The sequence below is a fragment of the Haplochromis burtoni genome, unplaced genomic scaffold (genome assembly GCF_018398535.1).
Source record: "Haplochromis burtoni strain Fernald_Lab_line unplaced genomic scaffold, NCSU_Asbu1 Contig_206, whole genome shotgun sequence".
In the NCBI taxonomy this organism is placed as follows: Eukaryota; Metazoa; Chordata; class Actinopteri; order Cichliformes; family Cichlidae; genus Haplochromis; species Haplochromis burtoni.
In genome coordinates, this window is record NW_024582567.1 from 78,825 (window position 1) to 103,598 (window position 24,774).

Consider the following 24,774-nt stretch of genomic DNA (forward strand, 5'->3'; position numbering starts at 1 on the left):
AATTCAAAGCCAGATGTCTGACAAAAAAAACAAAAGAAGAAGAAAGAGGGAAAGAATTGCATTTAAAAAAATGACAGCTGTTTCATCTTCAATTAGCAACTCAAGCACTTTAAGAGCTGTAAGCCAGCAGCGCGCTGGCTTCCACAATAATGGATAATATATTACAAATGGTAATAAACGGCTGGTGGAGCAGATGTACCGAGATGTCAGCGCTTGTCTCTGACTGCCCACACAGACTGAATCATGATACCAGGAGCACCTTGATCCTGGCACCATTCAGCTCTGTCTCCATGCTGTCTCGATCTTTTTTGTCTTTCTTGTTTTCAAACCGTGAGCTATAGTTTTGTTGTTTTCTAGAAGGTATTCACCTCTTGCTCTGCAGTCTTTATTTATTGTATGAAGAGAGAGAATCACGTTTAATGAATACTGTTATTACAAGCAAACTTTTTTTTAACTAAACTTGACTTTACACATTCCAAAAGCACTTTAAGCACACAGGTATGCTGGGGAATCACATCATAATGTCAGATCTGAGCTTTAGAGGGTGACATTTACAGTGCTGCATCGGCACTAAATCAACTTATCAGATTTCAATATCCATGCTTTGTGCTGTTTTAGTAATATGAGCAAAATCCTGAAGTTTCTTTCGAGGTCTGACCCTAGTCTCTGTCCTAGTGTAACCCAACAAATAAAGAATTTAAAGTTACCTTTGGGTAACTTGAGTCACCGTGCCCTAAAAATCAAAAGTCCAGATAACAATTAAACATTTTCCTTGAAAATCAAAGCTGTCCTCTTCAAATTATAAACAGTTATCCTGTTATCCTGTTACTGTCATGGTCCGGGTTTGTGACCAAGTAGTTTGTGCTTGTCTTGAATTGTTAGGTATTTCTGGAATGAGGTTTAAGATAATGTGTTATTTTTCCTGAGTATAATTTCCTTCTGTTTCTTAGTTTGGTTAATTCTCTGTTCCTTGTTTAGTTTCATTTAGTTCCCTTTTCATGTCCAGTCTTCCCTCTGTGTACCCGTGTTAGTTATTTGTGTCTCCCTGTGTAATCTGTCGTGTCTCCATCTTTATTGGACTTTTACCTCAGTCTTCTATCTTCTATCTTTCCTCAGTCCCTATCTGGTCCCTCTGTTCCCTCTGTGTCCTGTGTGCGAGTTCTGAATCTGTCTCCGAGTCTCACACATGACAGTTACCCAGAAAACCTCCAACACAGCGAGGAAAAATAAGCCAACTGCTAACAGGCCAGTGAGTTTCAATATAAGGCAGAAAAATAAAAATCGGGAGACAGTCATACAGAAAATAGATGTTGAAAAAAGAAGAACAGCATTGATGGCATCACGTTCCTAATCATATGTGAATAAGTTAAACCTCCTCAGCCAGTACTGTGCTTAATTTAATCTGTCCCTCAGATACATCCCCTGATCCAGATTGCCAGAGACAGTTATTTTATTCATAATGCAGTTACACTGTACACTGCTAAAAATGTAATTTACTACAGCTTCTACATAACGTGTAATTATACATTTTGCAATGCTTAAGATTGTTACTGGTGTTCTCAGAGAGGTTCGCCTAGTAAGTGTGAGACAGCTGAGAGCTTTAAATATTCCCCCGAGATAGAGACAACAAGCCACAAATTCCAGCAACAAGAAAAACGTTGTGTTTCAAGAGTTTCTATGAATAAATACATATTCTGTGGAGGTATATTCATATTTTGGGAGGTATCAGTCTTCAGCTTCCTGATTTCCTTCTCCTTTTTCACCTCATGACAAAAGCAGACTCAGATGAGAATTGAACCAAGGGAAAAAAAAAAAAAAGATTCACAAAGTTTAAAACTGATATATTGTAATTATTCAAAGCAATGCATGCATGAAAGTCTACTTCACAGGAAGGTCCTAATTGTAACTATCGAATAAGTATACAAAAGGCGAGATAGACCACTTCTACAACAGAGAACATTACCCTGTCTCCAAATGAAAAAGTGCCTCTGCTTTGTGCGCTGTGCTGTAGGAGTTTGGATTAATAGAAATTCCCCTGCCATAAAATCTGCTCTGTACAGAGACACAATTTTTCTTTCAGTTAACACACAGGATAATCTTATCAAGCTTCCATAAGACAATAACAGATAATACCTTCTTAAACCAATATGATGATTTTTACAAATCTGGCAACAAAGTTTTAACAAACTTACCAAGCGCTCATTTAGACTCTGCTCTCCTCTCCTCTTACAGTTGAGTAAAATGCCCTCTGAGTACAAAAAGACCATTTCCTTAATCTACAAAGTCTGAAATGACTAACTAATGGAGGAGAAGTGTCCCCTCTGACTGTTTTGGTCTTGGTGCTATGCACTCATACACAGCTTTTGTCAGGCAATAAAGCACTGAGGGAGGAGTGTGCGTCTCACCTCAACCAGTGCCCTCATCTAAAATACACCCCCCCCAAGTTAAGCCAGGAGGGAGTGTCGTTGTGCAACTGCGCGTGTGTGGATTGGCAGGAATGCCTTTTCCACTCATCATATTCCTCAAAGTCCCTCTGTTAATCCTGTGTGCAAGGGTGGGTGTACCTGACCTGACACGCACATGTAATATACACCCCTTCATATAATACTAAATTTTAAAAGCTTTACATATTGTAATGTTTTGACTTTACATTATATTTATATACTTATGGTTAGTAGATTCTTCTTAAGTTAACGATATTTTTGTTCAGATGAAGAGAGCAGACAACTCAACACTTAACATGCTAGCTGATATGTGACGAGCATTTTTAACATATTTATCATTTGCTACTAAAAACATTACAACCAGGTTTATTTTAAGGTCATAGGATATTAATAGAAACGTACCCATTGACTGTTTATAGACTGTTAGAGACGCTAATAAAAGCCTTGCGATTCTTACAGCTCTTCATAATATTCACAAACATATGTGAGTCTAAGTCATTTATCAGTTGGGTAACTGTTAACAAATGAACTTTTTTAGTTTTCTAAGATACATTTTTGTTATACATTTATTTGCAGTCAAGTATGCATTTTTGCATCTATTACATTTATTAACATTTGCTATGTTATGCTATACTATGCTTTATTATGCTAAAAGAGGACAAAAGACGCTTATTATTAGATAATTACATAATCATATCATCATTAACGCGCTCACCAGACACTTTGTGGGGTTCACCTGTTTGACTGCTCGTGAATGAAAATATCCAATTAGCCAAACACAGGCAGCGACATTTACGCATGTCAACATGGTCTTGAGACATCCTGTTCAAACTCAAGCTAAACGTAAGAGTGGGGGAAAATTTTCCCACACTGACGTCTCTAGAGTTTAAAGAGAATGGTCTGAATAAGGGAAAATCAGTGAGTGTGAGTTCTCTGGGTGCGTTATTGATTAGAGCGAATGACCAGATAGTTTCAAGCTGATAGGAAGACAACAGTAACTCAAATAACCACTTGTTACAACCAAGCTGTGTAGATCAGCATTTCTGGACATGCAGTGTGGCAAACCTCGAAGCAGATGAGCTACAGCAGCAGACGACCACCACAGATTCTGCTCATGCCAGCTAAGAACGGGAAACTGAGGCTGCAGTTCACACGAGCTCACTAAATTTAGAGAATAGAAGATTTGATAAACGTTTTCTGGTCTCATGAGTCTCGATTTCTGCTGTGACATTCACATGGTAGGGCCACAATTTTCTGTAAATAGCATAAAAACACAGTCCTATCTTGTATTGTATTAACGGTTAGGGCCAATGGTGGCTGTTTAATAGCGCGACCGATATTTTCATGCCACACTTTGGGGCCCTTAGTATCAACTGAGCATTTAAACACTGCAATCTGCCTGAGTTTTGTTGCTGACCACGTTCATCCCTTCACAAAGCTGAAATTATCTCAAACTGGTTTCTTGAACAAGACAATGAGCTGACTGTATTCAAATGGCATAGACAGCCATAGATCCCAGAGCAACTTTGGCATGTGGTGAAAAGAGAGATTCACATCATGGATGCACAGCCAACAAATCTGCAGCAACTGTGTGATGCTATCATGTCAATGTGCAGCAAAATCTCTGATGAATGTTTCTAACACCTTTGTTGAATCAATGCCACAAAGAATTAAGGAAGCAAAAGTAAGTTTAATCCAGTACTAGTAGGTTGTACCTAACAAAGTGGCTGATGAGTGTAAAGTAAAGCCAAGAGATAATCAGGAGACTCATTCTGTGGGCTTTCCATTTACCATCATCATCATCATCATCATCATCATTATCGCAGGATCACCAAACCAAGTTACAGTCATCCACTTACCATGAGTGCTGGTGCTCTATGGAGTAGCTGTTTAAGCTATTTTTATTCTGGACCAAAAACACTAAACTTACCACCCACAGAAACCACAAGTGATGAGTTTATAATTGAAAACCATTTTCCAAGATTAATATATTCATTATGTCCTCAATAATGACTTTCCACATCTCTTCTTCTTACTTACATGATTCTTATTAATACAAGCCTGCATCTCTTTTCAGTGCGTTTGCTTCTAAAGTGCCTGAGTGTAATTCTTCTGTCAGCACAGTATGGCTCAACAAATCTAATTTGATAGCCATGATAAAAATAAAAGCAATGCTTTCTCTCTTTCTTTCTTCCTTCCTTCCTTCCTTCCTTCCTTCCTTCCTTCCTTCCTTCCTTCCTTTCTTTCTTTCTTTCTTTCTTTCTTTCTTTCTTTCTTTCTCTTTCTTTCTGTTTTTTTAAGAGCAGCGCTCATTTCTGAGCACCAGCTGAGTACAGCGTTCACTCTCACAGCAAGATGCTAAGGAATTAGCAAACTGCTAACTGGGGAGGGGGAGACATAACTGGAGCGAGTCAGTGGATGAGATTCATCGAGTGGAACTAAACACTTTTTTAATGTAGCGCACGTGTGAGTATGACTGTGAATTTAGCCGAGATTTAAACCAGCTGGAATCCTCACTCCAGGACTGAATCTTCCTTTCACGCTGTAATGGTCCATCAGCTCACAGTCACAGTCATTTTGGTTTGCCAGTAAGCCCGCTGTCACATGTAATTGATCTTTTCAACAGCCAATAAGAAAAAACAAATTGGCTGATATGATACATTCTGTTATTTCTTTCTTAGCGTATCACATGTGTAGCACTTTGTTTTTCATGTCCAAACTTTTAGTCTTTTTGGTCCCTGCTGTACACCTTAATTTCTCCCTTTTCATTGAAAACACCTTCCTGCAGTGTGGATATTTGAAACATTCTGTCTTCGCTTTTACATCTAAAGATCACGAGTTCTACTATTCTGGTGTTTCTTGTTCTGTCTTCCTCACTCTCACTTTAAAAATAAATATGCATCATACACCAACCCTCTATTTTCCGCCTACTTACGTCAATTGCGTCCCTTTCAAAGATGCGGAGCTGGAGGAAGAGCTCAAGTTTGATCTTCCTTTCCTGGAACAACTCCTCCATCTGGCCCTGGGCCTCGTCCAGCTGCTGCAGCACGCTCTCAATGTGGGCCATGGAGCTGTTGTGCGGAGTCTTGTTGCTCGAGATGGCAGAGTCTCTGTAAGCAGGGGTTAAATGGAGAGGACTTTGTTCCCAATTTTTGTCAAGTCATTCTGTTAGAAATCACCCTCACCCATTTTTCCCAGTGTATACTTCTATCCGCGCTTCTTGTTTTCCTTTTATCTCATGAACACATGATTGTTGAATAATTGGAAAATATGTGTAACCCAAGGCCATCTCCAGATGGCAAATGTGACAGATGATCAGATGAACATTGAATATTACAATATTCAGACTTTAGTGAGGCATTTAAAAATGTAATAATACTAATAAATGATCACCTGAGCTGTTGTATGAGGTCCTCTCCTTCCTTTATAACGTTGACTGTTGCCTGCAGGGTGGTCTGCTGCTGCTGGCCGAATCGCTTGATCAGATCCTGGACTGCCTCGACTGACTCTGCGTAAACATCATCCAGCAGTTCTTTCTGAAGCTCCTCCAGCCATGTCCACAGCTAAGTGTGATCGACAAAGAAAAAAAAGCCAGTTCAAATGTAGAGAAAAAAAGCACAATAATCTGCAGACACATGTTTGAGGGTGGTGCATATAGTGGTGTGAGCTAAACAGAGATCTAAGAATAAACAGACAAGCTGCCAAATGGATAGACAAGAGATATGAGACAGAAATCAACAACAAATCAAATCCAACCAGTTCTTTTCAAAGCTGGTGTTTTGTGAATGGTCATCTTTGTAACAGATTAGCCATCTGGGTGAATTGGCTCAGGGTACTGAAGCCCTGGCATACGGTCCAAGCTGCAGGGGAGAGACCCTGGCACCCATTGTTTGTCTAACACCCACGCTGCCAACACAAAAACATGCCTACTTTTGATATTGTTCACTGCGTTAACTATGTTACATATTACATGGTTTCCATACTGACACAGACCATTAAAAATGTGTGAAAAGTGAAATCAAGTGAGCGACTAATTTTTCAGAACAAATGCTTCTCTCTTTGTCAAAGCCCTTGTCTGAGAATTTCTGATTAAATAAAGATGGCTACTTTTATTAGTCCGAGCCTTCTGATCAGTTAGCTTCATGGAAAACAGGTAAACTGCTTCTTATACAATGTAGTTCATGCCCTGTCATCACAGTAAATTTGCCCTCTATCACACTGGACTGCATCCAAAGGATTCTGCAGCACTTGAAGAAGTGATGGGCAGCAGAGTTGGAAACATTCACTTGTACAAACATATGCATGCAGAGAAAAGAATCATAGTGGCACAAACACACACACACATGCTCAGAAATGCACGTGCGCTCACACAGATAGCGTACTGCTATCATTGTGAGCTGACAGATGGGATGAAGGAGATTAGTCCATATGGGCATTAAAGACTAGCTTCATTAATAATACCTAGGCTCTTACTGTCTATGAGTCTATGTAAACAGGATGTAGTGTTAACACATGCAGAGAGCACTGCCTTTCCGTCTGGGAAGGTTAATTTTGACAGTCAAAGATGCACAAAAGAGTTATTTCAAGGAGTGCTTAGCACAAATGCATTTTTGCAGCTCCCTAAAGGCTTAAGAAGACAACCTAAAGAACCGCCTGCCTTAATCAAAGTCAAGGAGAAGGCAGATGAGGTCAGATTACCTTTGTATGGCGTGTGAATGGTTACTACAGAGGCAAAAGAAAATTATACTCTTTGTTTTTTACAAACAGCATAATGATTGTTGCAGGAACACATCTGGAACCAATCTGATGCATTTATACAAACACACTTTACATAAATTGCTACGGCTATTCAACATAGCCTGCATGTGAAAACTGCCAGAGCAAAGTTAGCCTGCGGAGTTTATTGCATTTCAGCTGGAGCTGCAACAAAAATATGAAGACAGGTAACTCAGTTTAAAATATGTTTCTTAATACAGAATAAACATCATTGCATCATTTTTATACACACTGTCCTCTTACTGTATTAGTCGCATTAAATTCTAGCAATAAGCAAAACGGAGGAGTGAAATCAATGCTGCAAACAGGACAAGTTGAAGCAGGGAGAGGGACACACACCTCTTTGACATGTGTGTGGAAGGCAACAGACATGTCCAGCAGCACTTTACGTTGCTCGACACGTCGCACAAAATCCTGGATGCGGTCTTCAAGCTGGTGGGCGGCCTGGTAAATTTCCTCTGGGTCGCACTCTCCGGTCTGGGCCAGCTGCTCTGCAGCCTCTAGTAACTTGTCAGCATTGGTGTAGGTGTTCTGAAAGATTAAATAGATTTAAAATGAGAATATTCTATCTCTTGCAAGTGACCTTTACAAGAAGAACTTTACTTACTTTCTCTTGTCATTTTTGTCACAACTTATTAAACTGAACTTACCAACTCAACATTTTGCTTTGTTTTGTTTTGGGGGTTTTTGTCAAGTCTACACGGTGGAATACTGTTTTCAGGTTGTTGCAGAAATAAGAAATTGACGGAAAAAAGTATGTCACAGAATAAAACGTGTTTGCTTTGCTCACCTGTGCAACCTCTTCAAAGTCTTCATGCCTTTTCTGTAAAGCCCTGGCTCTGTGCAAAGACTTTCCAACACCTGTATGTTTGCTAAGGAAGGCCTCACCGTGATTTTCTATCCAGTCCAGCACCTTTAAACACACACACAAACACATGCACACACACAAGCACATGTAAACAGGTAAAATTAAGCAGTGCATTTGAGGATGCAGTACGTATTTTCCAGCAGTAGGGGGTACAATCACCTGCATTTAGACCACATTAATTACAGCAGTCTATAGATGTCATCTCTCTGCTTCTCCCCACCCCCTTTTCTTTACTCCTTTCCTCCATATGCAGTCTGTCATGTTTAAATTACAGCCTGGGTGACTGGGTTTTGCTTCAGTGTAAATCCAAAGCAGTGTAAAGAGTCAACATTCCCATTGTGGCTGTGAACAGATATAAGTCTTTGTACTTATTAATAACCTTATTATTTATTAAACAGATGGCCTAACTCCATCTGTTCCTATGTGGGGTTGTGAAAGGGATTTTCAACATCTCTGAGAGAATATTTTGATGAGACAAACACATATGAACATGCACACAATGCCCTCGACACATTATGTGACAGTAAATTGCATCACCATGGAAACCACTACCAAGAGAAAAAGGTGATAAAGAAGAGATGGGGAAGACAGAAGCATAGATGTACAGCAAGAATGAGTGAGAGAGAAGGAGAGGTGGAAGAGGGGAGAGAGGGGTTCATGCCCAGAGGACAGAAATACACCAACTCAGAACTTTGATCTAAGAACTTGATCCCAACACAGCCACACATAGAGACACTCACTCAAAAGAAATTAAAAAAAGCCCAGATGAAGTTAAAAAAAAGCTACTGAAATAACCGGAGATTATTATATCATATTCTTAATATCACCCCCTCATTTTTTAAATTCAATTTCCAGTTTGAACTGGAAAATACAAATATTTATAAGATTCAATAACCCTAAAATTGACATATAATGACAAGCCTAGGAAATCGCTCTTCATAGACATCCTCTCAAGCTCTCAGAGATAAAAAATGCTTAAGAGGACGGATTCCTGGATTGGATAGTTAAGTAGCCAGAGTACAGACAATTTAAGTCTACAGGGAAACTAATTCAGACATAAGGGCAAGATGGGACAGCACTTTATGCAATTCCTACTGTACTGTCGTTGTGTGGGCGTTGAGAGTCTCAGCAAAGCCAGGTTTTGCTGTGGATGTTTGCACACATTTCTTACTTGCTGTACATCCTGCTGAAAGACACACAGCTGCAGGCGCTGATGCAGACGGACTTTGCGATGCTGCCAGATGTTTTCCAGTTGCCTTTGATGATGCAACACCTCATGGATGATATCCAAAACATGATGCACAGCCTTGGAGTAGTTAGCTGATGCCATCAACGAATCTGCACTTCCTGGGGTCAAGGGTCGCTGCAGTTTGTCCAACAGAGACTTGCCATCCTGGCTTACCTTTGAAAGTTGATGGGCAGTGTGACATTTAGTACTGAGTGGATCTGATGCATTTGATGCTGTAAGTAGACTTAGAATATTAATATTAATACAAAACTAAAATAATTTGAATATTATATATGCATAATATATGTTCTTTATAATTTAATTCAAAAAGTTAAAACTATTACATAATCTATATTCATTTACATGCTGTATAGAAACATTTCAAGGCATTTTATGTAATTTTGAAAATGATGGGCTATGGCTCATGAAAATCAGACTCTAAGATCTCATATTATTAGAATATTTCCTAAGATGAATAAAAACAGGATTTCTAATGCAGAAATGTGGAATTTCTGGAATTTTTGGGCTTCCTCTTGACAATATCGCATAGATTCTCTGTGGAGTTGGCTGGCTAGTCAAGCGTACCAGTAACATGGTCAGCAAACCATTTAGAAGTAGTTTTACCACTCTGGGAAGATGCTAAGCATCTCCATAAGGTTTGTCAACAGACTGAAGCAGGAAGTGCTCTAAAATCTCATGGGAGGCGACTACTATAGCACACAGTGGACCAACCACTACTAAATACCAGTAGATAACATAACACCCCTAATAATGTTTTTTTTTATCTCATCATGTCATGTATGTTTTTAACTGAATATTGTTTTAGATTTCTTAGCTGGAGGCAGTGAATCTACCAATTTCAAACTAAATTTCAAACATTGTTTAATTTGTGTTATTTGCTTTATTTTAAGTTGTGAAACTAACTAAAACCCAAAGAGATGTATCAATGGAGAAAGTTTCCATTGTTGCTGAAGGCATGTGTGAATATTTTGAATGCACGATTTGCATAATCATCACATCTATTGTTTGTATTCCATAGAGTCACAATGATATTTGTATATATATTTGTATACTCTGTGTGTTTGCATGCTTATTTGTGTCACGCACTTATGGTTCGGACGCACTGTCTCCGCAAATGTGCCTGTTTCTACTGACCTCAGAGTATGCTGTGGTGATGTGCTCATACAGCCCCTGGTGATGATGGATTGTGTCTTCCAGATCCTGGAGTTCAGAGGGCAGCTCTCCCTCACCACATGCCTTACACCACGGCTCCACTTTACTCATGTACTGCGAAAAAAGACAGATATACAGTATTTGTATAGAATCACAAGTACAGCATCATACAAATGCTATTAAGACCGAACGAGCAGGTCAGTTAAAGATTACAATAGCTTTAATATGTCTTCGAAAGTCATTTTTGCACACAAATAATAACCCTGAAGTTTTCTATCCAGATGGTGGTGCATATGAGAATTTCTATGGGAGGACCAACACAGTCAAAAAGAGAAAAGTAAGACATCACTTGGAAAAAGAAAGACAGAGTGATGGTATTTATTCACAAAACTGTGAACAACCGATGGATTTTGATCTTATATGTCACTTACAAGGAAGTCTTGGGCATGAAAGACCACACAGAAAAAGAGCCACTCAGCAAACAACAGTTGTCAACAACTAATGTTCTGCTACTGCATCCGTAAGCAAAACAGTTTAAAGTAGTATTGATCATTTAAATGGTCTCTCATTGGCAAGGTTCCACAGTAACCTCAGGGGCTTTAAATTGGAAAGTTTTTTTTTAATCTAAATGTATAAGTAAGAGTACAAGTAAGAGTAGAAAATTACACAAAGCTGTAATACGGTTTAGATGACAAAAACACATCATTACATAACAGATCATATGCTGCATGCTCCAATTATTGTTTGCACAGCATGTACTAAATGAATGTAAGAACTCACAACTTTATAAATACATGCAGATATTCTGATGCTTTCAAGCAGAGCTGCCAACAGCGCATTTACTTCTGCCAAAAAAAGTCTTTTTGCACATATAGAAAAGAAGAAATGTGCATCTATTATGCACACATGTATTACTATAATATCAGAAGTGTAATTAATTTTTTGCATCCCAGTACCTGATCTGCTTTCTGGTGGAAGCTGGCAGACATCTCCAGCAAGGTGCTGCGTTCGTCCAGTGCTGCAGCAAAGGCCTTCCACTCTTGCTCCAGCTGGCTTGAGATCTGCTGGATCTGCTGAGAGGCATAGTGGCTGGACTCCAGGAGCCGATTTCCAACAGACATGATTCGATTGATGTTCACATACACATTCTGTTTTTCAGAGAGAAACAGATACAGAGAAAAAAAAACCCCAAAACATATTAAAAATAATTAATTTCAGTTCTATACAAAAGAAAAGCTACATTTATATAAAGAGTGCTCTTATTGTTAATATTTGGACATCTTCAGTGTAGTCTGTCATTCAAAGTATATCCAGTCTTCAAATGGCCCAGACTGTCACTGTTCATTCAAAGCAATTAAAGTTATATGTGGAAAAAATAGTGGCTAAAATTATTTATCACATATAAATAATTATAAAATAAAATAACCTCTGTCCTCACACACACACTCACACACACACACACACACACACACGACAACACAACACACACACACAGCCACACACACACACACAACACGAGACATACCCCCATGTGAATAATAAAAAAGCCCATTTGCCTCTTAATCTTTCAGTCTTTTTTAATATATGGGCCCCAAGCTGTTTTGTGTAGATAGGCATGGATCAGCAAACGCTAATTAACAACTGTGTTAACAGCGTGTTATTATTCTATTCAATTACTGCTCCTGGAGCCTATTATGGCTCTTAGCTAGCTTGTTTCAATCACAATGGGAAGGAAAGATGAACCAAACACCAGCTACGACCCTTAAAGCAGTTTTCATCAAAGCTGTGGACACTGGATTTACTTTGTTCAACTCAGGAAGCTTTGAGTTTGTCTGTTTTTATATTAGGGTTTAGAGAGATTTTAAACAGCTCTGCATTTGCGTGTACTGTAGAAGAACAATCCATACTGTGCAGAATCAACACTGAAACGTGCTCGATACAATCTGATGTTGGTTCAAGGATAAGAGCGACAGTGGTGAGCTAAACAGCACGGCTAACACGAGTTCAGCTTTTGAATACACAGCAGAAGTTAAGTTGTCATAAATAAAAGCATGGCGGTTAGGACTAGAACTACTATAATCCCATAATAAATCTTACACATCAAATGTCACAGGAAGAACTGTCTCTGAGGTTTTATGTGGTATTAGGGACTATTGGGATTTTGGGGGGGACCTCCAAATCACACAATCATTCAGGGGAAGAGAGGAAATGCAGACATGTTGGACTACTTCGGGTGGTAATCTAAAACTGATGGCTGAAGGAGAGAAGGGAGGAGGAGTTGGGAGAACATAAATTTAAAAAGTCTTCTTAATTTAAAACTGATGGTGCCATAGGGAATGAGAGTGGTTGTGGGAGAGAAAACAGACAGAAATACGGAAAATGGAAAAGAGGACAGGTCCCAGAAATGAATCGATCTGTAGAAATAGGCAGTGTCTATCCTGTAAATGAAGCACAAGAAACAGTAAAAACTCCCAAAACCTTAAAGCTTTAAATACTTCCTGTTTCTAAAATGACCAGTAACCAGACTCGCTGCTTTAGTTACAATATTTACTGAAGTGAAAAATTCATGGGTAATATAGGGATGTCAAGCAATATAAAAATATCTCTGCAATGTGCAATTCTTCAGCTAGCTATAGGTTAATATAAATGTAACTTTGCAGGACGTCTGAATTTATGCTAACCATGAACAGTATGAATGAACAAACCAGTCATTTTGGACAGGATCCTAATTCAGTCAGCAAGTTAGCTGTATGGAGATGACTGGCTTTGTAACATGAAACACTAGTAAACCCAAAGTGTCATTTGTAAGATTCCTTTACTCAAACAATGTAAACCCAGTTTTGAATAACTGGGTTATCTCACAGTTCACTTTCCCAACACCCTGTGCTCCAGCTTTCCAGTTTTCACAGGAACTACTCCTAATCTCTGTGAACCATCTCTTTGTATACAAACTAAAGGCAAATCATTTATTTGCCTTTAGGAATTTTTCTGGGTTTTCCATTTTTTAGTCCACTGAACAAGATACAGTATCAAAATCCCTCCCGAATCCTTTGGAATTCAGATTCTTTTTTTGTAAACATTCATTCTTCTTTTCTTTTTTTTACATTTTTATATAATATATGCTGTTATATTCCAGATGTAAAAAGTAGCTGCCCGATGCTTCCAGTGAAACCTTTTTACATTGGCCCCTCCTACCAAGTCATTTGCATCCATAAAAATCTGTAAGGCATTTTAGAAAAACACATCACACAGTCACTAACAACCAAAGACACCACTCAGCAATGGCGGAGCCGGCAGCAGAAAACGAAGATTACATGACAATGGATGCTGACCTGTGGTCAGAAAACGACAATACTTATGAAGTTGCAGACACACTCGGTATAGATTACAACGCAACGAGGGACTCAAGAGAACAGCAACCAAACCCTGTGTTCAATGGTAAGAACAGAGAGGAGCTGAAAAATCAGAGAGCTGCGACAAACGCAACACTGCCAAACATCGGAAACCAAAGCGCAGCCACCAACCGCCCCCCCTCTCTTAGGTACATGACTATTAGATGGCCGGCGTTCAATTCCAACAAAGGAAAAAAGCAACCTCCTGAGTTAGGTAAGACAAATATTCAAATTCAGACGATACAAAAACATTAAATACAAACACACAAAACTATTAACATTATTTTCTCATTAGTTTTTTTCAGGCATGTTACGGTGTGTCTGGTGGTTCTGTGTATTCTGTTAATCACCGTACTCATCTGTGTGAGCATCGCTTGTGAGTGTGAACTTCACTTTCGTGAAATCATAATGTTATCACCATGTGTATACACTGATCTACGCACTGATGTATGGAAGACATTTTTAAGCCACTACACCAGATCTAACAGACTACATTTAAAAATAGCGATACTTACAATGACTGAAAGTTTTATCCTCATCTTCAGTGACTATATTAGCTCATTTATCACTTAGTCATGTTACTTTAACTGTCCATAGGACCATGCACCTGGAATAAATCTTCTTTGCATTGCTGTCCTTTGTAAAGAATTACATCTGTATGTGAGCTTCAGTTGTACATGAACTCATAAACGTATCATTCCTTTCATAATAGGTGCCACTTTAGCTGGGCATCAGATGAAGTTGACTGAAGAAAACAACAAGCTACGCGGAAAAAACAATGAGTTGACGAATCAACTAGGCACGTAGTCAATAAACACAAAATCAGCATTAACATCTTCAAAATTCAGCACAACTTCATCACAACAGAGTGCAAAAAACACAAAATTATGTCCAGTCTAAATCCTTGAGCAAACAGTTTCTTAGATATATAAATATATATTTATTTGAAAGTGTACTTTTTTGAAAAAACCTGTTTCTGTATTTACAGATAATTTAGGAAACGTTTCCACAGCAGCATATGATGTTTCCAGTGATGCTTACCCTGACTGCCTCTCTGGAAGAACATTCTTTGTACTTAATTATGAAGTACTTGATGTAAGAAAGCTCTTTTCCTGTATCTCTATGTGTGCGTGTGTATATGAATGTTATGGGTATCAAACATTATGCTCAAACGTAACAGCTTTTTTATCTTTAATGCAGGATATCATGACAGAGTGCTACTTCTATCTGCGCAAAGTCAGCATGGATGGTAAAGGCTGCAATAGCACATTTTCTTGGAGGTGTGCACGTACCTTTCTCTGAGACCGCAGCAAATATACAAAACGACTGCTTGTACAGATCATGGCATTTCTACAGTCTGATTTCGGGCTTATATTGCAATATTTTTTGTACAGTTGTTATATTTGCTGCATAACATACATCATGTGTTTCCTTCTCAACAAATATGACTAGAAACATTTCGACTCCACGCATGACAGTTCGAACAAATCTACTAGCAATGCTTATTAAATTTAATCATTACAAGATACCCAAGTCCTGTGGCTTCAACACAATCCCACCATCCCCTCCGTCACCTGAGGCCCGTGGATTCTTGTAGTTGGATCTTAGCATTTCTATGACCTTTAGCTTAATTTGTTGGGATGTCCACTCCTTGCAAAACTTTCAACTGTCTTGATTTTTTTCCAATTGTGAAAATTGTAGAATTACAGAATAAGTTTGGAAATGTCTTAACGATTGATGGTTAGCAACAATTGCTTCTTTGAGATCATTACTGTTGACTTGCTTCTTTGGCATCTACATCAAACATCTGAATGTGTCGCATCATCAAACTGTTAAAATCTTCAGCAAAACTGTGTTAGTTATCAAAAAAAGCCAAACAATCTGAACTCTCTGAATTCATTTTGTGATATTAGAGTTTTAAAACCTGTAGTAGTTGGGAAAAAAGGCATCATATGCCACATGTGTAAAATGACGGCTCTATTAAAAGTGTTTAAAAAAAAGCTCCTTGACTCCTAAAGTGAATTTTTAAGTACCTCCCATAGGGGGAGTAACAGTATCATAACCCTAGGGGTTGTATTTTGCAACGTGACACATTATCTCTCACATAACAACAAAGAGTCACCATCAGCATTTGGTCCAAACCTTCACTTACACATGACACTCCCATCACTGATGACTGCCTGACACAATACAGTAAACACATGCTGGTGGTTTTTTTTTTTTTGTTTAGTCGCTGGAAACTGGCAAACGAGTAATTGCGTTGTTTCACCTTGGTTTTACTCTTGCTACAATGTTGACACAGTCGGAGAACGCGGACACACAAACAGGAGAACAGGCAGTATAAACGCACCTACTGACACTGTGTATTTCCATTGTGCTGTGCAGGCAACAGGAAGGGGAAACACCGCTTCCTGTGGAAGAATAGGTGGAGGGGGCGGTGGTCTTTCACTGTTAAACCATCTGTATGCATGTTTGTATATGTTTGTCTACCCCAGGGGTAGGCAACTCCAGGCCTCGAGTGCCGGTGTCCTGCAGGTTTTAGATGTGTCCTTAATCCAACACAGCTGATTCAAATGGCTAAATTACCTCCTCAACATGTCTTGAAGTTCTCCAGGGGGCTGGTAATGAACTAATCATGTGAGTCAGGTGTGTTGACCCAGGGTGAGATCTAAAACCTGCAGGACACCGGCACTCGAGGCCTGGCGTTGCCTACCCCTGGTCTACCCTGTCAATATGGGCCTGAGTATACAGTGTAGGTCTATCTGTCTTCTCAGCTGTCTCAGTTGCTTTTTGGCTCACCTCAGCCAGTACAGTTGAAACATCCGGCTGTGGGAGGTCACTGAAACCGCCCTCTCTGGGCTGAATGTTGCAAATGATCTGTAACACCAGTGACTCTATAAGAAGATTTAGGCCAGTTGCCCTGCTCTCCATTGGTTTCACTTTTGCACTAAAAATAATTACTTTTAGAAAGTATCACGGAAAAATGGCAGGCTAGTTTGCTGTTCAAATCAGAGGTAGTGGGCTACATCCTTATTGTTTCTCAGATTGTTTTGAAGCTGTTTTTAGTCTAAAACAAATCTACTAATTTAAATGCATCCCACGAAGCCTGGAACAAGCTTGGTTTACTTGCTTGATGATATATGACAAGCAGGAATAACACACCATTATAAGTTATGAGGGATGTAAGAAGAAAGTGCACTGCAAAGGATTGACAAAAAGGATGAAACAGAAACCTTGCAAAGCTTACCAGTCAAACTGTGACAAAGGAAAACAAAGTTAGGGCAGAGTGCATAGTGTGGTGGGTGCAGTGACACAATACAATATCCTCAGCTAAATTTATTAGCCAACAGCAGAGCTCTAAGGACTAGAGTGAGCTATGATGTCGCAGGGAGGAGGGTGGAGCAGAGCAGCAAAGGGCAGCACACAGCGGTGGGAGGGGCACAAAGGCAATGCGGGTCAATTATGGGAACAGCACCATGACAAGACATGACAAACTGGGGCAGAGTTGAAGCAGAGTAAAAAAAAAGATGAATATGAGAAAAAGGGCATGGCAAGACAGAAGACATCAGTTTCCCCATATAGGGAGAGGGTGGTTTGGGATAAAGGGTGGGGGAAAAAAGCATTTAGTGTGAATGAGAGGAATGACGGCAGTTTACGATTGCATTACCTGTTTCTGTGCATTTGTATGTGCGTGACAGCTAACGATAGGGTCTTACCATGCAGTTCATAGCGAAGTGGTTGTGCTGCGTCTGCAACTCCACAGCATGCTGGTGGTTCCCTCCGATCTCTGTGTAACTGGTCAGGAAAAGCCCCTTGTTGTGCATTATCCAATCAAACATCTACAGAGAGTAGGTGGAGAAAACACAGTTAGCTTTACAAAAAGCACATCAAATATAAAGCTGCCCATCTTGTGGTAACTCATAGCAGCAGGAGTGAGAGGCCTTGTTGATTGCTAATTAACCACAACCGCTGAAGAAGGCAAAGGTCATCTCCAAGCTCCTCTGATAGGAAAACTAAAAAACTAAAAGACCGCTGTTGTTCACCCTCTATTGAGGTAAGAATATGACAAATGTCTGTTAAATAAAGGTACTTGCCAAAAACCCTGAAAACTGTATAGGGCTACAGTTTCCATTAGCACACACTCACACATTACTTAGAATATGAAAAACTCAATTATATATTTCCAAAGGGCATTTAAAAGCTTGTAAACTCAATGGGCAACCAGAAATCTAAATATATATTTAAAGAATATAAGCAATTTCCACTGTAAGTGTAAAGATGACGTATTATGTCGTCCATTCATTTAGAAGGAAAAGAAAATTAATATTCAACACCTGCCATCAGTCAGCTTTATTAAACCTTTACAACCATATTGAGCCTCAATTATCTGGCTTACATGGTAATGATGATGATCATGTTATATTCTTTTATGCCTGAATAGAATTGGTAAGTATGCTCATGCAAAAGATTAGTCAGGAATGACTGCATGTCCAAAAAGTTAAACCGCTGTAGTGGCATATTTAACATCAGGCATACTGCAGAACTGACAACACAATTAACTTTGTGATTAGTTCATTTGTGATTAGAATGATTAGTTCTCTGACCTTCTCAGCATCTTGCTCAAACAGCCGCAGTTGGAAACACTGGTCCAGCTTCAGTTTCCTCATGTGCCACAACTGCTGCAGATTCTGCCGCATCCCGTGCAGCTTATCCAACACACCCGTCACTTTAGCCACCAGATTGTGCGCGTCCGCGTGCACGTGAAACCCGTGATGGTGGTCGTTAGAATCTCCACTAGCTCCAACACTCCCAACCCCTGCAGTCTGTGACTGTAGCCTTTGGAGCAGCCTCCGTCCCTGTGCGTCGAGCTCCTCTACCGATGCTTTGGTGGCCCTTTTCTTCAGTGCAGCATGTTCTTCCATTAACCGCCGAGCCCCTTCCAGATCCCGTGGGAGATCACGCTGGGACAAGGTTTCCTGGAGTTCTTCAAGGCGTGATAAAGCCCGCGCTGCATCACTGGCAAACGTCTCATAAGAGAGCCGCACCTGAAAGGAAAGTTAAAAGTCAACTTTTTTTCCCCAATGAGGATACGGAATTGAATTTTTAAAAAGATCTGCAATAAGACTGGTCTTTGACTGATGTTTTCTTAAGTAAGCGCACAAAAGATTTCAATTAAAAACCATCTTATGAAGGAACAGATGTAAACAAAAGAAAAGAATCAAAACCTCAATCCATTCATCATGGTTGTATTCTAGGCTGCCCTCGAAGTCGGCTGTCAGCTGGGAAGGGTCCACAATCTTGGTTAAACCCTCTAACGAGACCATCACCGTCTGGTGCGGGAAGGCAGATTTGGGACACACAAGAAAATAAAAAAGAATTACAAATAGATGAAAGGGCGAAAGAGGAAAAATAAGCACAGTTTACACTAATATAATCACCACCATATTCCAGACTAGTCAACTGTTAAGTTTCTAAAATATTTCTTACTGTAAAAACTTGACTCTAAAGATAATGTGCAATCAGTAAGCACTGTACACCCACTGTTTGAATGGGTGTGGTGAGGTGACAAGAAAGACTGAGTTATCTCTCATACGAATGCTTCTATCACTGTGATCTGCCTGATAAGTAAAACTCTACGGCACTTGATGTGCACCCAAAAATAGTACGTTTGACGTCATACACAAAAAGAAAAAAAAACAAAAATACAACAAGTTGCTTGTCCAAAGCCAAATGCACTAAAGTTAGGAATAAACGCTTTGCCATGTCCTATATATCCCGTTTCCATAGTAACTGGGTCAGAACTAAATATACCACCTCAACATGCCCACACGGGACAGAATCGTGCCACTGACACAAAGCACTGTCCAATTAGAGCTGGTAAAAAAGGCCAGTGGGTATGCAAAACTAACTAACAGTTTACAACAATTTGCTCATCTGAGCATACGGTACACTGACATGACGAGACAACAAAACAAAATGCATTAATCATTATTGAAAAGAGAAGAAAATCAAAGCAAAAACCAAAAATTACAAAAAAAACAAGGTGGAGGGGTTAAAATGATTACCTTTTTATGTTGAACTATTTAAAGCGCGTTCGAGCATCGCCTACCTCAAATTCAAACTTGGAGCTGCCAAAGTTGGTCCTCTGCTTCTGCCAGAAGTTGTCTGGCTTGATGATAAGAGCAACGTGAATACAAGAAGGGAACGATTCCTGAAGGATCTTTAGCAGAGGTTTGATGCTGTCCCACTTAGAACCACGCATGTCCACAATGACTGTGAAGCCATGTCTGGCCACCTCCTCACTGCAGAAAAAAAGGAAATAAATAAAAGAGGTCATATCCCAGGATAAAGGGCTAATTCACAAAGAAAAAGATGCAGTACGTTTAACATTTATAATGCTAACATAGAACCATTAAAGCCAGGTTAGAGAAAAAAAAACTTGCTGGCAACGAAAGGACAAAATTTGACGTCACTGCCTCGAGTCGTAACATAACATTACACAGCCCTTTTCTAAAGGAACTGCTGTAACTGAAGTATCCAATCTCCACAGCATCTGGAGAGGAAAGAAAACAGTTAAAACATTCAAGCGTTGAAGTTTCCACCGCTGCTTACCAGGAGTCCTGCTGCCGTACACTTCCATAAAAGGTTGTTTCTCAGTATTAAAGGCTTTAATCTGAATGTGTAGCTAGGACACAGAAATAGACGCAGGGCCTCCTGCTCTATCTCACTCTGACCACACTCTATGAAAACAGATCGGCAGCCAAATGGATAGAGAAAAAAAAAACAACAGAGCAGAGCCGGCAGAGAGGAGAGCGAGTGAGAAAGAGAGATACTGAGACTGGAAGGAGGGTAAAGAAAAAAAAGGGGGTAAGGCAGCAGAAATATTTAGACAGGAGGAAGAGAAATTAAGCTGAGGAAAAGAAGCTGGCCTCCTCCTGACTTATGACACTCCTCGGCCTTCCGACTGGATGACTGGCCACCTCTGACTAATCTTTTATCCTCTCCAGTCTTACCTCTTTCTAAAGAGCTGAGCCGTTTGGAAGCCTGTAAGTCTTTGCACACCAGCTGTATCGGCTTCTACGGCTTTAGTTAGAGGTAGATACTTGTTTTTTTTTTATCTCTCAGCCCTAAAAAATACTTCAGAGAAAATTATTGCAACACTTTTAATAAAGAGATCAGATTGGGAAAATGATCTGCCTTCAGATAATGATTTTAACATAAACTTTTTATCCAACACAGACTGCTCTCCAAACTTAAAATAACAGGCACTTTGACATAAAACATAAACTCCTTGCGTGCATAATTTAGACTTCATTCACCCTCTTTTTGAGTTTTTAGGCATTTGATCTGAGAATATATTCTGTGAGATGATAACTACGCACATAATCTATAGAGAGTAAACAAAGTAAAGCTGTGAACCCAACAGTTAAACTTGATTCTGCTGCTGCTACTGAAATTTATGCAGGAACTGAAAATGCCTCATTCAGCCTCTGACATCCCACAGATGAACTAAAAGATCAGTGAATCTGCACTCCATCTTTTTTTTCAGTAACTGAGCTGGACCACTTCTTGCCTCAAGACAAATCTCCAAACTCCACCGTGAAAAAGACTTTAAAGCAGTCAACCTGCAAAGCACTAGTAAGCATAGCACAGGGGAGATCAGACGCAGCAGAGAAGAAAAGTGCAAGCTTCCCTCTAAGCTAATGACAACTGACTCCAAACAGGTAAACGCCCGGAGCTACGTATTAAAAGTGCTTCTAGATTTGAAGATCAGCCTGCACACAACTACAGGGAGCAACTTTGGAAATGCTTCCTGTGGCAACACGTTTTGAGTGTGCAGCAGACTCTAGTCTAGCATGACAACACATCAAATGCAGGAATGGGAGGTGAGGTGGGGGGTCAACAATTGGCAATACACCCTTAGACACTTTACAGAGAATCCAAAATAAAAACAGCCCAGTTTTTTTTCTTTAAATTAAGAAAGGTGGGAAAGTCAAACACAAACCAAACAATGAGAATACTTTGTCTGTCTTCAGGCTTTGTGGATACATGACCGCTAACCATCTGATGTTAACTTGTTTGACATTTTGGATGTGAGACAATCATGGTGACAATGTAGGATCAAGTGAATAAGGTCCCAGTCATACAGGCCTAGAGCGCACAACCATCTGGTAATCAATGGTCATGAAGGAAAGATGAGTATTTCCTGAGCGAGTTGTAAGTGCAGGTTGATGGAAGTCGCTGAGAAAATCTTTACTTAAGCCAGTCAGCGACCCCCTGGCAGCTACCTTTTGGCTGGGAGAAAAGTGCATTCCCCCAAAATGTCCTTGTGACTACATTGGTTGTTAGCATATTGCCATGGTGGTAGACTGAATGGAGCTGATGGACTTGTCTACAAAGATTGGCTGGCTACTGTACTTCGTCTTTTTAATCTGTGTCTATACCTTGTAAAGCACTTTGTGATCTCTTATCTAGAAATGTGCTATATAAATAAAATTTTACTTACTTACTTACTTACTTTACTCTCTAAGCTGTAGCAAAACTGTGAAAAGTACTACTGCTCACCTACAGGCAACTACAGGCAACCTGCTAAAAACCAAAGCAATCACCAAAAGGTTTCTGGAGCAGCATCTTCTTTAAAACTAATTTTACCCAGTAACAGCCTCCAGAAACCACTGCAAACCAGTTGGGGAACACACATTTTCATCTAGCAGTTGTCAGTTGTATCATGTCCAGTTATTGCAAACAACTCTCGATGTCACGTGGGAAACATCAATAGCAAGCTATAGCAGAGGTTAGATTTGAGCGTCTACGCACGTCCATAGTTGGGTGTGTGTTTCACTATCCTTACCTTGGGATTGTGGCCAAGTATGCTATGAGCCTGCGCAGGTCTTCGGGTCGTATTCTGTCATGGTTGCTCCGCGCTGGAAAGGTGAGAATCGGACCTCCACGTCTGTCTCTGCCACCTTCGCATAGAAATACAATGACACAAAGGAAACCTATTTAAATTATGAAGATATTTTCTTTTTACAATTGTCAGAGATAACTAGTGAGTAGAGATAGCTGGTTAAGATAGAAAGACAGGTCAACTGAAACTTCAAAACAAGTGCCTTTTGCTGAGAGCCAGGAGTGAATTTAGTCTCACAGTTACAAGAGTGGTAATAGAATTCCAGTCACGGAGCTATAACAAACCACACCAGCTACTAATCTGACAGAAAAAAAGCATCTTAAATTACTCACAACTATGCCAATACAGTTAACACAAATGAGGTAAAAGTCAGATCAAAACCATGCTGTGTCAAATTCACAGTTCAGAGAAATAAGTGAATGCTAATAAATTACCTACACATACCAAATGAAACAGGGGAGCCAACAACTATACCCAAGATCAGTCTCCATTTCCATGTGAAAATTTCACACTTGATGTCACTGACCTCTCACCTTTAAAGCCAAAAATGTGCCCATGTTATCAACCTATTAAGCTAGCAAATTGAACACCTGCCACAAAATTAGACAATTAGCCCCTAATGGTTTATAATACAGTCAAAAAGATAGAGACTCCTGCTGCAGATAAGCACACTACATAGTTGGCTTAAAGTACTACAGAAAATACTGCTCAAGTTTTGGTTCCTAGAGTTTCAGTTGTGCATGTTTCACTAAATAAATAGATTAGAAATGTGAATAGGGAAAGTGTCTAACCAAACTCATGACTAGCTAGTAGGCTAGCAACATAGGCAGCATCTGTATAGTTAGCTTAAGCCAAGTGAAAATGATGAGGTATCAGTGATCATATGCAACATTTTTTGAAGCTTTCAAGATTGGTTAATCTAGATAAACTATGAGTTTGGTGTCATCACAGTCGCTATTTGGATAAGTGACCTAGCCTACGAAAGCGAGAGAAGACGCAGGTGACAAAAAATGAGACATCAAAAAGTATCCATGTGATTAGAAAAGTGTACTCCTATAAAACTCTGATGAGGAAATTATATTTAATATTGTGGATAATGGTTTATGTTAATTAATACAGATTAATGAGAAAGGTCAACCACAGAAATATAAGATGATTTGGAAGAAAATGAGAGATACCGAGGAAACAGATTAAGATATTAAACTAGACAATAAATGCGATAATTTAGGTCATCTGGCTGCAAGAATCGGCAAGATTCACTAAACAACGACCAATACTCAGGGGGAAGTATCAATTCTCGGTTGGGCAGAAAACTCACCATGGACTAAGCTCACTGGTCTTTAGGCCGGATGAGCAAAAAATGTTTGACAGGTTTCACAGAATACATTATTTGATAGAAACAAAGGGATTTTCTAAATGGCTGACAGTCTAAGACAGTAGAATTAGAGCAAAGCATATTCTCCGGTTTGTCTAAATGCTAAAGTGGCTTTACTCCAGCCTGCCTTGCAAACACTAAAATACAGGGAATGACACCAAACATAGAGCACTGTAAGGACTCTACAGCAATATAGTGATACAATGGCTCCTTAAAATAAGAGCACAATTTTGCTGAATGTCAGAAGTAACTAGACTGACTTCTTAACTGAAAAAGGATGGATGGAAGTTTCAGTGAGCTTAAAGTTGAAATAGATATTTACAATTACAGCACATAAAAATGACACTGACCTGAGAGAAAGGCAACCTTCTCCTTGAGGATTGGAAGCACATCAATGGCCTTCATATCCTCATTACGATGAAACCCTGAAACACAGAAAAAATAAGCAGAATAGAATATTTAAAATCAAAATATTTAACGCAGAGACAGCAATTAGACCAAGTTCATTCAACCTTTACACCCATGTAGAGGATACATGACCCTGCAGCACACCAAAAAAGACGAAACACTTAAATAAGGTAACCCACTTTATAGCACGGCGCGCAAAAAA

At 39.5% G+C, this 24,774-nt stretch overlaps 1 protein-coding gene across 7 annotated transcripts in view; it reads right to left on the reverse strand.

Annotated features, from left to right (window-relative positions):
* triob (trio Rho guanine nucleotide exchange factor b) overlaps positions 1 to 24,774 on the reverse strand; it is a 107,453-nt gene that overhangs the window by 39,907 nt on the left and 42,772 nt on the right. For 6 of the 7 annotated variants that reach the window (XM_042226313.1, XM_042226311.1, XM_042226315.1 and 3 more), the window contains 13 exons: positions 24,515 to 24,589; positions 22,733 to 22,847; positions 19,991 to 20,183; positions 19,107 to 19,211; positions 18,486 to 18,926; positions 17,598 to 17,720; positions 11,446 to 11,637; positions 10,472 to 10,603; positions 9,260 to 9,490; positions 8,011 to 8,133; positions 7,560 to 7,751; positions 5,838 to 6,007; positions 5,380 to 5,554 (listed from right to left, as the gene is read on the reverse strand). In XM_042226313.1, coding sequence (XP_042082247.1) covers positions 5,380 to 5,554; positions 5,838 to 6,007; positions 7,560 to 7,751; positions 8,011 to 8,133; positions 9,260 to 9,490; positions 10,472 to 10,603; positions 11,446 to 11,637; positions 17,598 to 17,720; positions 18,486 to 18,926; positions 19,107 to 19,211; positions 19,991 to 20,183; positions 22,733 to 22,847; positions 24,515 to 24,589 — 2,267 coding nt within the window. Of the gene's footprint in view, positions 1 to 5,379; positions 5,555 to 5,837; positions 6,008 to 7,559; positions 7,752 to 8,010; positions 8,134 to 9,259; positions 9,491 to 10,471; positions 10,604 to 11,445; positions 11,638 to 17,597; positions 17,721 to 18,485; positions 18,927 to 19,106; positions 19,212 to 19,990; positions 20,184 to 20,493; positions 22,359 to 22,732; positions 22,848 to 24,514; positions 24,590 to 24,774 lie in introns of those variants that run through there. The other variant, XM_042226316.1, reaches the window with a different exon arrangement.